The following is a 15,153-nucleotide window of genomic DNA, read 5'->3' as shown; positions in this document are numbered from 1 at the left end:
CACAGCCACAAAATGGCTGCTGCAGCTTACTTTCAGTCACACAGTGTAGATCTTTGTTTTGTGGTGGCAGCTGCTGCCAAAGCAATGTTTTTAAAAAACTGTACATCCAATCAAATTTCCAGGGCCTATCAGAAGCCCTGCTGGGCAAAAGTCCCATCTTGCCCCACCCATTTTCTAAAAACACTTGATGGGAGCCAGGAAAGATGTCAGCGGGCGCCATGCAGGGGCATTGGGGACCCCTGCCATAGCAATTGCAAAAGAGTTGGCACAAGTGAAACTGCCCAAAGTCTGTTTACATTTCTGTTATCGCTGGATCCAAACCACTGCTCTGATTAGGGTTGCCAGCTCTGGGTTGGGAAATACCCGGAGAGTGGGGAGTGGAGTTTGGGGAGGGAAGGGACCTCAGCAGGGTATAATGCCATAGAGACCATCTTCCAAAGCAGCCAGTTTCTCCAGGGGAACTGATCTTGGTCATCTGGATATCAATTGTAATAGTGAGAGTTCTCCAGGTGCCACCTGGAGGTTTGCAAACCTAGCTCTGATGAAATAGTGTACTGTTCATCATGAACACTGAATGGACTGGGATTCCACAAGGGTGTGTGTGTGCACTGCACATTCCCCTGAGGTCTTTGCATTATTTATATACTTTCTTCTTCACATGTGATAATGGCAAGCTTTTTGTTAGCTACATATATTATTCTACATTCAGACACCATATTAATTTTCATTATAACCGGAAATGGATTTTCATGATTCAGTTATCTAATGCCTGAAGCTTTCTCTCACTCTCTTTCTCTTTGTGGGGGGAAGATAGTTGGTCTTCCGTGCCAAACTTTATTGCAACCTTTATTTCCCGAATTTCTATTGGATTTCAGAAACTGTTACTCTTGGAGCAGCCTTAACTGTTGCAGAATTCCAGCAGGAGTAAACATGTGTTTTTCCAAGTTTTTTTTAAACCAAATGGTATTATAACCAGTAGAGTGCATATGTTACCGTATGATGTTTGAAATATATTAATTTAGAGGCTGTGGGGAGATTTCTAGTACTTGGCATTGCTCCAGATACAATCTGAAACATTGAAAAAAGTACCGTCCATATACTTTAACTTCCATAACAATGACCCATAAGGCACCTTCTATGTATTTGCCCATCTAATTTTCATCCTGCCGTTCCTTCAAGGGGAAGCATACATGGTTCTTCTTCCCTCCCATCCTTTTTATCCTTGCAGCAACCTTTTGAGGTAGGTTAGACTGCAAGAGTGTGATTGGCCTAAGGTTACCCAGTGTGGTGTAGTGGTTAAGAGCAGCAAACTCTAATCTGGAGAACCGGGTTTGATTCCCCACTCCTCTACATGAAGTCTGCTGGGTGACCTTGTGCCATTCACTGTTCCCTCAGAACTCTCTCAGCCCATGCAGAGGCAGGCAATGGCAAACCACCTCTGAATGTCTCTTGCCTTGAAAACTCTACAGCAGGGGCGGGGAACCTCTTTCCTGCCAAGGGCCATTTACACATTTATAGCATCATTCGAGGGCCATACCAGGTGTAAATCTCCCGGTGGGGGGGGGAAAGGCTAGGGTTGCCAGGTCTCCGGCCCCCACCTGGAGGTTGGCAACTTCAGGGGAGGCCACGCAGAGAAGGCCTGGAGGGCTCCCCCGGTCCTCCCCCCTCCAGGCGGGAGGGCAGCCAGTGGTGGGCCCGAGCAAACATGGTGCCAGGGAGACGCAGCCCGCGGTCGATCGGCAAGGGAGGAAGGAAGGAAAACAGAGAAAAAGGAAAAGGGAGAAAGAAATGGAAAGATGGGGATAAAGAAAAGGACGAAGGGAGACAAAGAAAGAGACAGAGAGGGAGAGAGAAAAGCCCTCCTCCCGCCCCCCACACACACACCTGCCCGCCGGCCCCACGCAACCTGGCCCCAGGCTCCATGCCCTCCCTGCCCCAGAGTCCACAAAAGGCCCCCTGAAGCTCGATCGGCTCCTGCGTGCATGCTCTGCCGCCGGGAGCCGCGGGCCTGTTTCCCCCCCATTCCTGCACGCTGCGGCTATAGCGGGCAACCTTGGGGGAAGAGTCCCTCTCCCTCCTCTCCCCGACCAACAGCCGTCAGTCGGCGAGAGGAGGTCCAAAGGGCGCCACAGCACCCCTGCAAGCCATGGCCCCAGGAACACCCTCAGGGAGGGCCGCCCTATGCTGCGCCTCCGTGGCAGGGCCCCCCGGAACTCCCGAGGGCCACAAAATATGTCCTCGGGGGCCGCATACGGCCCCCGGGCCTGAGGTTCCCCATCCCTGCTCTACAGGTTCGCCATAAGTCAGCTGCGACTTGACAGCAAAATCACATACACACACACACCCAGTGATTGTGGAGATTTGAACCTGGCCTTCCTAGATGCTAGTTCAGCCCTCTAACCATTGCATCACATTGACTTCTCACTTAGCACTGACAATTTATTTGCTGTGGAAAGAGAGGTATGTTATCTGACATGGTGATATGTAGTGCTAGTGGGAAGCTTTGTAGTCAAGAGTTTTCTAGTAGGAACTTCTGCAATAGAATTCCAAACATATGTCAAATATGTAACGACTGTTTTATAATAGATGACTGGTATCTGATTACTGAAAAACTGGACAACTTGGATCAATTTTAGATTAATTGTTAATTTCTTTATCAGATTTTTATCTCACCTATTCTCCTGTGAATCTGGGCAGAGTACAGAATTACCCCCCATCTTTATTATAGCCTTGTGGGGCAGGTTAGGCTGAGAGAAAGTGACTGGCTCAAGGTTACTCAGTGAATTTCATTGTAGGGTAGGAATTTGAACTCAAGGTTCTTTCTATTTATACCCCCAACATTTGGTTCTATTTGTAGCCCAACATAACGCTGTACTGGTTCCTGTATCTCAGTGTACCGTGTACTTTTTTAAAACTCTTGCATTAGTCTAACATTCTGACCTGATTTACATATATAATTACCGTACTTTCAAATGTGGAAAGACTGTGGAGTTAATAATGCCCCTCTGAACACTACTATGGTGTCATTGATATGGGAGTGTATAAATACATCTAAAATTAGAAGTTGCTGTGCATGTTTCCTTTGTGGATCAAACCCAGCTCACACTGCCACAATACAAATAACAAACATGCAGCAATTAAAATATTATTTCATGTATGTGTCTTTCATCTATTCCATGCTTCAAGCAAGATGCCAGGCTTTTGAAAGTGTATCATGCACATACTTTCGGCTGACCTTGTTTAAAATGTGATGAACAAACACTTTTTAAAATGTTGGGGAAAAAACTGTTCTTGGATGGGAGGGGGCATGATTCATCAGTCCAGGGATCCCCAACATTTTTGAAGCTGCAAAGAGGTGGAGCCAGCCACAAAATGGCTGCCAAAGGAGACAGAGAGAATGAGTTATGCATAACAATAATAGTTACTCTTTGATATTTCCGGCAAAAGCTCTGCTTATAACAGGATGCCTTTTAAAATGAACATATTGTTTCAAAAATATTTTCTTGCATATCCATAGCTTACCTTCAGTCACGCAGTGAAGATCCCTGTACTGTGGTGGCAGCGGCTGCCAAAGCAACATTTAAAAAAATCTGCACAGCCAATAGGATCTCCAGTGGCAGGTCAGAAGCTGTGCTAAGCAAAAGTCCACCTGGCCCCACCCACTTAAAAAAAACGTTGGCAGGCATTAGGAAAGCTGTTAGCAGATTCCAGTGGAACCCATGAGCACCAGATTAGGGACCCCTGCATTAGGCAGTCAGAGCTATGCATCTGGGTTTTGCTGAGTTTGATCTTGGTGAAAAGACTGTATGTCTAAACAAAATGTGGCCAACTGAGTTTCCACAGCAGCCCAACCACTCAAATTATGTATGTATACATGCCATAATATTTCAAACAGTATATTAGAAATTCTTTCGATGGTTGCTCTCTTCCTAATTAATGTCTACAGCCCCCCCTCTCTTTTTAGGAAAGAACATATAAAATGAAAATTATTACCGAGCAACAATATCCAGTTAGAGTTGTAATAATTTTAGGGCAAGCTAATGTACCGTATTTTTCGCTCTATAAGATGCACTTTTTTCCTCCTCAAAAGTGAGGGGAAATGTCAGTGCGTCTTATGGAGCGAATGCAGCGGCAGCGGGTCGCGGAGCCGGCCACCCTGGGAGCCGGCTGGGACGCCCCTCCCAGCCACCCAGCGCAGCGCAGTTTAACCTCCCCCTGCGCTTCCCAGTCCCGAGGCTCAGCTGTTGGGCGGGTCCTCGGACCAGGAAGCGCGGGGGGTGTGTGTGCAGAGGTTAAACTGCACTGCGCTGCCTGGGTAGGCAGCGCAGAGCAGTTTAAACCCCCACCGCTTCCCGGTCCGAGGCTCAGCTGAGCCTCGGGACCGGGAAGTGGGGGTGGGGGTGCAGAGCAGTTTAAAGACCCACCGCCCCTCCTGATTGGGCTTGCTTGACTGGTCCCAATCGGGCTTGCAGTGTGGAAAGGGAGGCTGGATCCTTCCCTCAAGCCCTGCTGTGCACACACTCTGATCTCTCAGAGTGTGCACACAGTGGGGCTTTGAAGGCTTCAGCCTCCCTTTCCACGCTGCAAGCCTGACTGGTCCCAATCGCGCTTGCAGCGTGGAAAGGGAGGCTGGAGCCTTCCTCCTAGCCCTGCTGTGTGCACGCTCCACAGAGCAGGACTAGGAAACTTGAAGTAGAGTGCAGTAATCCCTCCACCCAGCCCTGGCCATAAGTACCTCTCAGCTGTTGGGCGGGAAGCGCGGGGGTGGGGTGGGGTGCGGAGGTTAAACTGCTCTGGGCAGGCAGTGCAGAGCAGTTCAAACCACCACCGCCCCCTTCCCGGGAGTCCCGGGAAGTGGGGCGGTGGGGAAAGAGAAGGAAAAAGAAGAAAAATATATTTTTTTAAAGACACGGCGGGTCTTTAAAAATATATAAATATTTTCTTCTTTTTCCTCCTTTAAAAACTAGGTGCGTCTTATGGTCAGGTGTGTCTTATAGAGCGAAAAATATGTAAGTCTTAGTTCTAATTAAAATACTCCGGACCCTTAAAAAAGCTATAAGGAGGAGAGGATCAAGGCATCTTTCATTTTTTTAAAAAACAAAGAAATAAATGTTAAATAAAATGTGTGTCTTTTTATACAGTTAGTCTTGCTCTGTTTTCTTTAAGCAGAGAAAGATTGATGTGATTTAGTAGTTTTGTGAGTAAGAATATTTCAGCTCTTTCTAAACTTTGAAGAGTTCTTCAAAACAAAGTTTTTTTCTTTTTTCTTTTTCTACAGAATATCCTAGCCTTAAATCCCCGTAAACAAACATATGCAACTTTGAATTCCACAGCAGCCAAGAAACATGAGAAAATGCACTGGAAAAGGAATGCGGATAAAAGCTGTTCAGTAAGTATCAAGTCTGTGTTTGCTACCTTTTGGGAAATGTTATCTCATGGTGAAGGATGAAATCCTTAATTGTATACAAGTTGGGGGTACTCATAGTTCAGTTTCCTGCTGAGTTAAGCTGTCAAACTACGCTCTTAGTTTAACCTTATTGTGAGAAATGTTATTGACAGCAGAGACAGGGCAGTCAAATGTGTCAAATTATGCCCTTGGTTTATTATGGCTACTGTAAACTTTCAAAATTACCAGATAATTCTCAATTTCTCCCACCCGCCCACCCCACGGAATGACATCATTTGTTGTTTTGCTCTTAGGTGATGCTATTTGGCCTGATTTTTTTTTAATCCAATGTTGTGAAATCTCCCACATCAGGAGTCCTAAACGGAAACTTTTCTTTTGGAAGCCCATACAGCTTGGAAACATTTATCATGAATTTTCAAACCTTGTTATGAGCCATTTTGAATCAGTTTTAAATAGATGGAATCTGATTCCAAGACCTTGATAAAGCAGATTAGGGATGAATTAAAGATGTAGGATGTTCTCTTTTACCATCTCTGGGATAAAGTTCTGTGAGCAAAAAAGTGTGGGGGAGAGAAGATGAAGCCAAAAGGCATGTGGGGCATCTGATGTTTGAATTATGGGAAGGGGCTGTTGTTCAGTGGAGGAGCTTCTGCTTTGCATGCAGAAGGTCCCAGGTTGAATCCCTGGAATCTCCATGACCAGACAGTAGGTGATGTGAAAGACCTCTACCTGAGACCCTGGTGAGCTGCTGCCAGTCTGAGTAGACAGTACTGACCTTGATGGGACAAGGATCTGATTCAGTATAGGCAGCTTCATGTTTGTTCATGTGTGAATTCTCCCTCACATATAAGAAGTCTTTATACCTAGGACACAACCATGTCATGTAGAGGGATTCTGGCTAAGCCTCCTCTCAGCCATTGGGTTTAGTACTTTATGTTTTACAAAAGAGTTACGCTGTCTTCAGTGTGACAAGTATTCAAGTTGTGTTCCTGAACTAAACAAAAATATATGCATATAGTGGCAGATGTTTCTCTCTCTAATAATTGCTGTAGTGGAATACTAATTGATGAAGCATAGGTAGAATGTGAGCACTATGAATAGTGACATTCTTTAATCACAACTATTCAACCAATAATTGGCATAATTATTAGGGGGCGTTAGAAGGAGTATGTCGTGGGTCAGCCTGCCGACATTTTCCTCAGACGAAGAGGGAGATGGCAGGGTGAGAACAGAGGAGCAGACAGAAGACTGTAAAAGAAGTGAAGAACAGGAAGTCTCACTGGATCTGCAGCCTGGCAGCTCAGGAGAACCGGCTGTGTCTGGGGTTTAGCCACAGGTGGCATCACCTGGAGGGTCACCAAGACCACTCGAAAAGAAGATCAGGGCAACCATAGACAGCCATCGGAAAAGTGCAAGGCTACAGGCTCTGCATAGAGCACTCAGTGATGATGAAACCAAAAATGCCTGAAAGCCTAATGAGCAACAGCTGGTCTGCATTAAGATAGGGCCTATTAGGCAGGCAATGAGTTCAGTGCTGTGTGGGAGCAACTCGTCCACTTGTAGCTACCTCATGTCTCTGCTACTCTCTGAACTCTTGGACTTCTGTTACCTTGACCTCGGAACTGAGCCTGACCTTGGATTCGGATTACCCCTCTGCTAGGAATTGGACTTGAACAGCATGGTACCTGATCTCCAACTAGTTTCCTGACTATGCTTTCTGCCTTTGGCGCTTGTATCTGCCAGCATTCCAGACAGAGTAGTTTGATTCTTGATTCTTTGAACTAATGTCTGTTTTGGGGCTGCATACTTTTGTAGTAATTTCCCCCTGCATCTTCTGAATGTTAAAGGAACATGTGTTTATATGGAAAGAACTGTTGACATGATAATTATGGAATTTGGATATGTAGTTTATTGTGTATAAAGTAGTGCAAATCCTTGAGCTGATGATATCTAGAGACCCTGACCCAAATCCAGAGTATCCTTGTAGGGATAAATATGTATCCAGAATTGAACTAATTAATGCAATCTAACAAATACAGAGATTTGCCTGAAAATGGCATTAAAGTTGCTTTGTTGGTGGAAGGCTGCCAACAGTGATTATTCTCAAATTTGAGTTTTAGAGAGAGGTTTTCCCTTAGATTGCTTGTTCAGCTTCCCCTTCTAATGCATCTGAAGTCAATGGGAATTACAGGTTCTTATCCTCTCTGAGGATTTGGTTCAAAAGCTTGAAGAGCAGGCTAAATTATTTTAATTATCTGCTATACTTTCAAAGTTGTTTATATCTTTCTTGGTTGTATATATAGTTGAAAGTGTTTATTGACCCGACTTAGATTAAGACTTAAATGGCAAATAGATTTGGTTTGATTTCACAATTGACCATAAGAATCTAGACAAACAAGGTTAGAGATTGTAATGTTTGAGGGCCCTTGGTTTTTTTGTTTAGAAAAAGCATCAGTTGCAAAATAAAAATTTTATTCATAAAAACTCCTTGCAGCAGCTATGACATGGAAGGGGGTGGGGTGGGGTGGGAAGACAGGATCTCTGGTTCCTCACAGTTTTGATCCATTTTCGCATTGTGGCAAAGCTTGCCTTTCTGATGCTTGCTTTGCAGAATTTATAAAGTTTGATTTCCTGTAAGTTTTTGCCAGCAAAGAAACACAATACCCAATACAAACCTATGTATGCTTCTGCATCAGAGTCTGAAAAGCATTTTTTCCACAAGGACTCCAGAAGGGGTAGGAAAATGTATAGTGTTGCTAGGCAACGCCTTACTACCATGGATCATACTTTTGCAAACGTCCTAAATGGAACCGTTTGAGTGGCAATTAGCGAAGTGCAAACAAGAAAAAAACCCTCAAGATGTAGGCATAAAGGAATGATAAGAGGGAACGCGTCACAACACTTTTATGGCGGAAAAGGAAGCCAGAGAGCTTCAGTGATCAATGTAATGCTGCAGAAGGAATGATTGATGGACACTCAAGGGGAAAGAGAAGGGGGAAATGGCACAACTATTTATAGAATGCCATAGATAGAAAAATTAAAAATGAGATTCTCAAATAGAGAAGTTGTCTCTGTGCTTGACTAATACTACAGGGAAAGGTACCAGCAAAGCAATCATCATTGCTACTGCTTCTTGCCTTGGATCTGGCTGCCTCCCTGGCAGAAGAGGGGGAAGACAGGGAAGTAAGAGAGAGGGGGTGGTTTGCTTGGGGAGGGGAAGAGAGGTGGCATGGGCACCACTTGGAAGGGAGGGTAGCAAGCCATTCAAGTGGTTGGAGCAAACCAGCTTTTCTACTGGTGAAAACAGGAGAAAGTAATCCTGTTTCACAGCTGGAAAAGCTATGCTTGGGATCATGAGACCTGCGTGGATGAGAAGCTCTCTCTCTCTCTCTCTCTCTCTCTCTCTCTCTCTCTCTCTCTCTCTCTCTCTCTCTCTCTCTCTCTCTCTCTCTCTCTCTCTCTCTCTCTCTCTCTCTCTCTCTCTCTCTCTCTCTCTCTCTCTCTCTCTCTCTCTGTGTGTGTGTGTGTGTGTGTGTGTGTGTGTGTGTGTGTGTGTGTGTGTAGTGCCGTCAAGTTGCAGCCAACTTATGGTGATCCCTTATGGGGTTTTTAAGGCAAAAGACTAACAGAGGTGGTTTGCCAGTGCCTTCCTCTGTATAGCAACCATGGACTTCCTTGGTGGTCTCCCATCCAAATAGTAACCAGGGCTGACCCTGCTTAGCTTCTGAGATCTGATGAGATCAGGCGAGCCTGGCCCATCCAAGTCAGGGCTGAGAGGCTGTAGGAAATGGGAATTGTAACCACCTACAATGGTAGCTGTAGGAAAGGGGAATTGGGTGAGATTGAATGAGAAAGATTTCTGGATCCAACCTGTGTTACAAACCACATGTGGAAATTCCCCACAGGCACAAATATTTTCTGACTCATGCGGTGACTTCACACAAACTTGGTGCGTTGGTTCAGCATAGGGCTCAGTTAAAGACATGCACTCCCCTGAATACATGCAAAAAAGCAGACAGTGGGGATGTTGTGAAAAATGTGTGTCCTTCCCATATCCTCCATACATTCCTCCCTGACCATGGGAGAGGCTTTGCCTCAATGATAGAGCAACTGCTTTTCATGCAAAAGGTCCCAGGTTCAACCCCAACATCTCCACTTAAAAAGGTTCCGGTATTAGGTAATATGAAAGAACATTACTCTAGTCCCTCCCAGTCAAAGCAGACAACGTGGTCCTGGATAGACTAATGGATGACTCTGTAAGACACTATCATATGTTCATGCTGTTTGAGTTCAAGAGCTCTGCTAAGCCTTATGGCACTCACTCACTCACTCCCTGGGTGCTGTGGCCATCCTAAGAAGGATCTATCTCCTGAATAATTCTTATAAACGGGGCTGTGTACTAGGAAAGCACTTCAAAAGTGCAAATCCTTTTGCTTAACATAAAGATGACTTGACCTGTGAGGTTGACACTGCTATAGGTTTTAGATACAACAAAATAACCACTATGTCTGATCTTGAATGCAGAAAAGAGAGAGAGAAGGTATTTTAATATATCCAATAGTAGAAACGAGCAAGAGTCCAGTAGCACCTTAAAGACTAACAAAAATATTTTCTGGCAGGGTATGAGCTTTTGTGAGCCACAGCTCACTTCTTCAGATACAGCTAGGATGTGGCTCCATCTGTCTTTAAGTAGAGGAAAGTGAATTCAGTCTGAATTAACTCTCCTCTACTTAAAGACAGATGGATTCACATTCTAGCTGTATCTGAAGAAGTGAGCTGTGGCTCACGAAAGCTCATACCCTGCCAGAAAATATTTTTGTTAGTCTTTAGGTGCTACTGGACTCTTGCTCTTTTCTACTACTGCAGACAGACTAACACAGCTACCCACTGTGAATTAATATATCCAAGAGCATGTAATTAAATCTTGCTAAGAATCTACCCCCCCCCCCCAAGCAGTTGGACCTCTCCTCCAGCTAAGGGATTCCACGAAGGCATGGGGGCCAAAGACTGGCATTACAGCAAGACACTGTGCTGCACAAAACGCATGCCTCTCAGAGAGTTTTGGGATCCCTCTTGTGTGTCAAGCCTGGGCAGGAAGGCATTTGACCACTGAACTTTCCCCCTTGCCCTAAGGTGTGTCTGACTGGACAACAGGGCTAGCTAATCTCCACTGTGTCACCCTAAGGTGATTCAATCAGCACTCTGAGCAGACAATTACTGGCCCATCTGCACCCATCCCAGCAATCAGTCAGTATTCAGGAGAATAGCCCAGACATTCTCTTGGGTCCTGACGACTCAAGCCTCTCCTGTGCTTTTGTTGGAACCCTGGAAAAGCCATCAATTCTTTGTCTCTGGCTTTCCTGCCAGCTTACCTCATACCACCTCAGGACCCATTTTGGGGTATAAATATTGGTCCTTTGGCCATTCATTGTGTGTGTGTGTGTTCTGGGTCTGTGCGTGTACCCCCACTTGTATGGGGACTCTTTTACTCCTGGAAATGCTAGTCGTTTTCCTCTTCAGTGCTGCTTTCCCTGGACATCCCTTCAAGACTGGTAACTATCACCTATCCCTGAAACCCTATCCAAATTTCCTCTCTTTTCTCTTAGTCAGCTCTTGTATGCTTCATGAATGTATTTTCATTGCTTGAGATATATTTCTTGTTTTTATTACTTACAATTACTTAGAAATTTTAAAATGTTGAGAATTTTAATTGGAACTATGATGTTTAAATTGTTTTAATATGTTATGAGCGGCCTCAAGCTCAGGCATTGCCGGGGAGGGGCAGGATATAAATAAATAAATAAATTCTTTAATAAAACCCATTTCAACTGTACAACTGCCTGCTCATTTGAGATTTTTCACCCAGGACTATCCTGGTGTACATAGGTTATCAATCCCAGTTACCCCCTCTCGCTCTCTGTCTCCAGCTAATTCCCTCAACTAAAGTGGAGACTGCCTACTTAGGGTAACACCCTCTTTACTAGAATTTGAAATGTTACTCCTGGGAATGCTACGTTGATGTTGTAGGAATGTGTTAGACTGATGCTATGTAATGTAAAACTATTTTTCCACCATTTTGTGGACTCAGCATTCATGGGTGTTGGTGAACAGATGGCATAATTGTTGCTGAGCTTGCCTGCTGCTCTGACAGTCTGCTTAAAATCTTTGATTATAAATTGAGCCCAACATCCTGTTGAGACCAGTTGGGTCCCATTGTGAACATCATCAAAGCTTGGCTCAAATCACAGATAGAGTGTTGGTGGTTGATAATGAGAACAGGAACCAGGCTGCAGGGAAGACAAAGCTAGAGCAGCTAAACTCTGGTTCAAATGTTAATCTGCACCAGCAGCAATCCTTGCATGGTGACCATATCCGCCATGCATCACAAACAACATATGAATTGGGTGTTCTATGATGATGTCTGCTGGTGTGATTGCTTTGCTTTGAAAAGGGGGGGGGAGGAAACTGTGCAAAAGGGGTCTTAACATGACGGTCAAGGATCATGCTCTCTTTGAAGTGTGTGGTGGAAGATGGTGGCTTGCTCCTCCACCACACAAGGACAGTTGGCAGATATGTATGAAGTATGAAGCAGAACATAGGTTCAGGGATCCTCTGCCTCTAAGGACACCAAATAACTTGTTTCAGTAAGATGAATTACATGACTGAAGTTTGTGTCAAAGGGCAGATCCAGATGGCTGCTCCAAGCTCCACTTCTTAATGAAAAGGTGAGCAAGTTTACATGAACATATGCAGCTACCTTATACTGAATGAGACCATTGGTCCATCAAGGTCAGCATTGTGTATTATGATTGGCAGTGGGTCTCCAGGATCTCTACCCTACTGCTTGATCTGTTTAGCTGGAGATACTGGAGACTGAACTGGGGCCCTTCTGTATGCAAAGCAGATGCTGTACCACTGAGCCATGGCCCCTCCTCGTTGACCTTATACTTGAACATTGCTTTCTTCTGAAACCATTTGACAATCAGTTTGAACTATTAGTATATCTGAATTCACAAGTCAGTTTGTTGAGTAGCACCACTCCTTGCAGCCACCTGTGCCCAGAGTCTACAGCATAGGGAAGATGTTCTACTTGCTGGGAGGCAGCAAAGAAGCAAGAGGCAGACATCTCAGGATCGACACACACATTAAGGCTTATTTCTTTATATTAAGAATATACAGATTTCCTTTTTTCATCTCTACTGACTAATGGCAAAACCTACCCCCATCTGTTCTCTTCTATGACAAGCAGTTTTTCACAAGAATTGATACTTACATTGTGATAAGACTGGCCTTTTAAAGATTGGATTCAGCAAACAGTCATTGTTTCCTAACAGCAGACACCATTTGTGGAGACCTGCCATTTATGACCATTTAAAGACTTAGGGGAAAACCCTGCTGGATCAGACCACAAGTCAGTCTCATCGAGTATCCTGTGGCCAAATGCTGCTAGTTGGATACTTCTGGGATGCATATTAGTAGGGCATGAAGGCTCTACAAATTCTTCTTTATTTCCCCCCAAGATCTGCTAGTCAGGCAGTATACTTCTCAGCCTATTAGTATCATTTAGCTGCTATACTGAGTAGCCTATCCTCTGTACAGGCATTTGATTACCCATTGGCTTATGTATTGTCAAATGGCTGCTATTTTCCCTCCTCCCTAATCTAATCAATTCTGCAGGAAGTTTTATTTATTTGTTTGTTTATTATTTCAATTTATAGCCTGCCCTCCCCAGCTGAGACCAGGATCAGGGCAGGTAACTATAAAATAAATATATGCTCAATATAAATATATCAATTAAACAATTAAAACAATAAATCAAGCTACAGCCATCTTCTAACTATGAAAAGCATAGATCCGTGTTGGTGAACCTATGGCACGTATGCCATTTCTGGCACGCGTAGCCCTCTCTGCCGGCACGCAGCTCTCTCCCTCTCTCTCAGCTGAGCTGCGGCCAACATGAGAGAGGAGCACAGCGAGGGACCTCCCCACAAACGGCTGGGAGACAGGAGGACGAGCGAGGGGGAGGCGAAGACACGCACCGCCAGCTTCTGAGCGGCCCGCTGGTCAGCTGGGCGTCGGACGAGTGCGGGCGGGGCAGAAGGCGAAGGGTTGCACCCTTCGCCTTCCACCCCACCCGCGCTCGTCCGACGCCCAGCTGGCCGGCGGGCCGCTTAGAAGCTGGTGGCACGTGTCTCCGCCTCCCCCTCGCCTCCCCCTCGCACGTCCTCCTGTCTCCCGGCCGTTTGTGGGGAGGTCCCTCGGTGTGCTCCTCTCTCGTGCCGGCTTCCTGTAGGAGAGAGGGAACATATTGGCAAGGGACCGGCTGGGCCTCGGTTCCCCCCGGCCCCCAGGCCGCTCACGCGGCCACCGTCCTCCCTTGCCAACGACGTGACCGAAGGGGCTCTTGTTGGCGCGCGTGCTGCCCTCCCGGCTCCCTCCGTCAGGGACGGAAAACGGCCCCCCAAGCTAGCCTCCAGGCATGGGTTGCCCCCCTGTGCGGTAAGTGCGTGGTGTTGTAGAGGGCCCGCAACGGAAGGGCTAACGGCCGTCGCGGGACAAGGGGTTATTGGCCATTTGTGAATGGGAGGTTTTGCCTTGGATTTGCCACTCAGATGCACATTTTCCCCATCCAGATTCTCAAAACTCTGCATGGGGGGTTATTGGCCATTTGTGAATGGGAGGTTTTGCCTTGGATTTGCCACTCAGATGCACATTTTCCCCATGGCAGGGACTTACAATTTAATTTTTATCAATAAATAAGATCTGTTGAGTAATGAGTTTGCTGACCCCTGGCCTAGGGCTGTGCTGTGTTGCCGTGGTGCGCATTGGCACTCGGCAATAAATAAGTGGGTTTTGGGTTGCTGTTCGGTCTCTAAAAGGTTTGCCATCACTGGCATAGATGGTGCACAGTAGATGCTACATCCACATTTGGTCTTCTATTATTTTCTTCCCGATACATTTCCATAAACAGACTAGGTATTGGTATTGTTTTTGACTAAATTGGCAAGTATTTACAAGTTCTATACAAGATGAAACCCTCAGTATTATGGCTAGAACCATCCCCCCCTTTCCCCCTCCCTTTTTAAACATCCAGCTTGATGAGGTATTCTAGAGAACTTGAAAGGTTGCACACTGTGTTTTCTTTATTTTTTTAAAAAAATCTATGCCACCTGTCTACTCAAATACGGTCCCCAAGGCAGCAAACATCAGGGCATTGAAACTGCACTTAAAATGTATGTATAAAATATTTAACAATGCAATAAAAACATATAGGTATACAAACACATCACAGTCAGAAAGGAAGGCCAGTATCTTCACAATCCTAAGAATGGTGGTGGTTAAGTGCCCGGGGACGGCGCACCGCACCGCCTCCTGATTGGCTTCCCGGCCCAAAAAGGAAGGCAAAAAAGGTAATTTTAACAACAACAAAACAGTGAAACTCCGCCATATGGTTTCATGGAGCTATGCCTGCTTTATTGTAGGCGTCACTTGGCACCGGCTAAAGGGGGCATTCCCAGGCAGAAAGGGCTTTGGGAACTGACTAAAGCCAGCTCTACCCCCGGGAATGCTCCCTTTGATGCTGGCACAAACTCTTGCACCAGGAAAACGTTGCTGCTGTTTAGTTGACACAAGTGGAAATAACATTGGCGCTGGGGTAACGCTGGCTCCTAAGCCAGTTCAGCTCCTCCCTGTTAGGATTAGGCTATAAGAGTATAGTCGGGGTAGGCCAAATTAAACAAAAAAGT

General features: G+C 45.5%; 1 protein-coding gene across 1 annotated transcript in view; it reads left to right on the top strand.

Moving 5' to 3' along the window:
- DPYD (dihydropyrimidine dehydrogenase) overlaps positions 1-15,153 on the top strand; it is a 750,022-nt gene that overhangs the window by 60,456 nt on the left and 674,413 nt on the right. Inside the window, exon 2 of the mRNA XM_056844741.1 lies at positions 5,279-5,389. Coding sequence (XP_056700719.1) covers positions 5,279-5,389 — 111 coding nt within the window. The remainder of the gene's footprint in view (positions 1-5,278; positions 5,390-15,153) is intronic.

The sequence above is a fragment of the Euleptes europaea genome, chromosome 2 (genome assembly GCF_029931775.1).
Source record: "Euleptes europaea isolate rEulEur1 chromosome 2, rEulEur1.hap1, whole genome shotgun sequence".
Lineage (NCBI taxonomy): Eukaryota > Metazoa > Chordata > Lepidosauria > Squamata > Sphaerodactylidae > Euleptes > Euleptes europaea.
The sequence above is the reverse complement of the archived record's forward strand: the minus strand, read 5'-3'. Positions and strand labels throughout refer to the sequence as shown.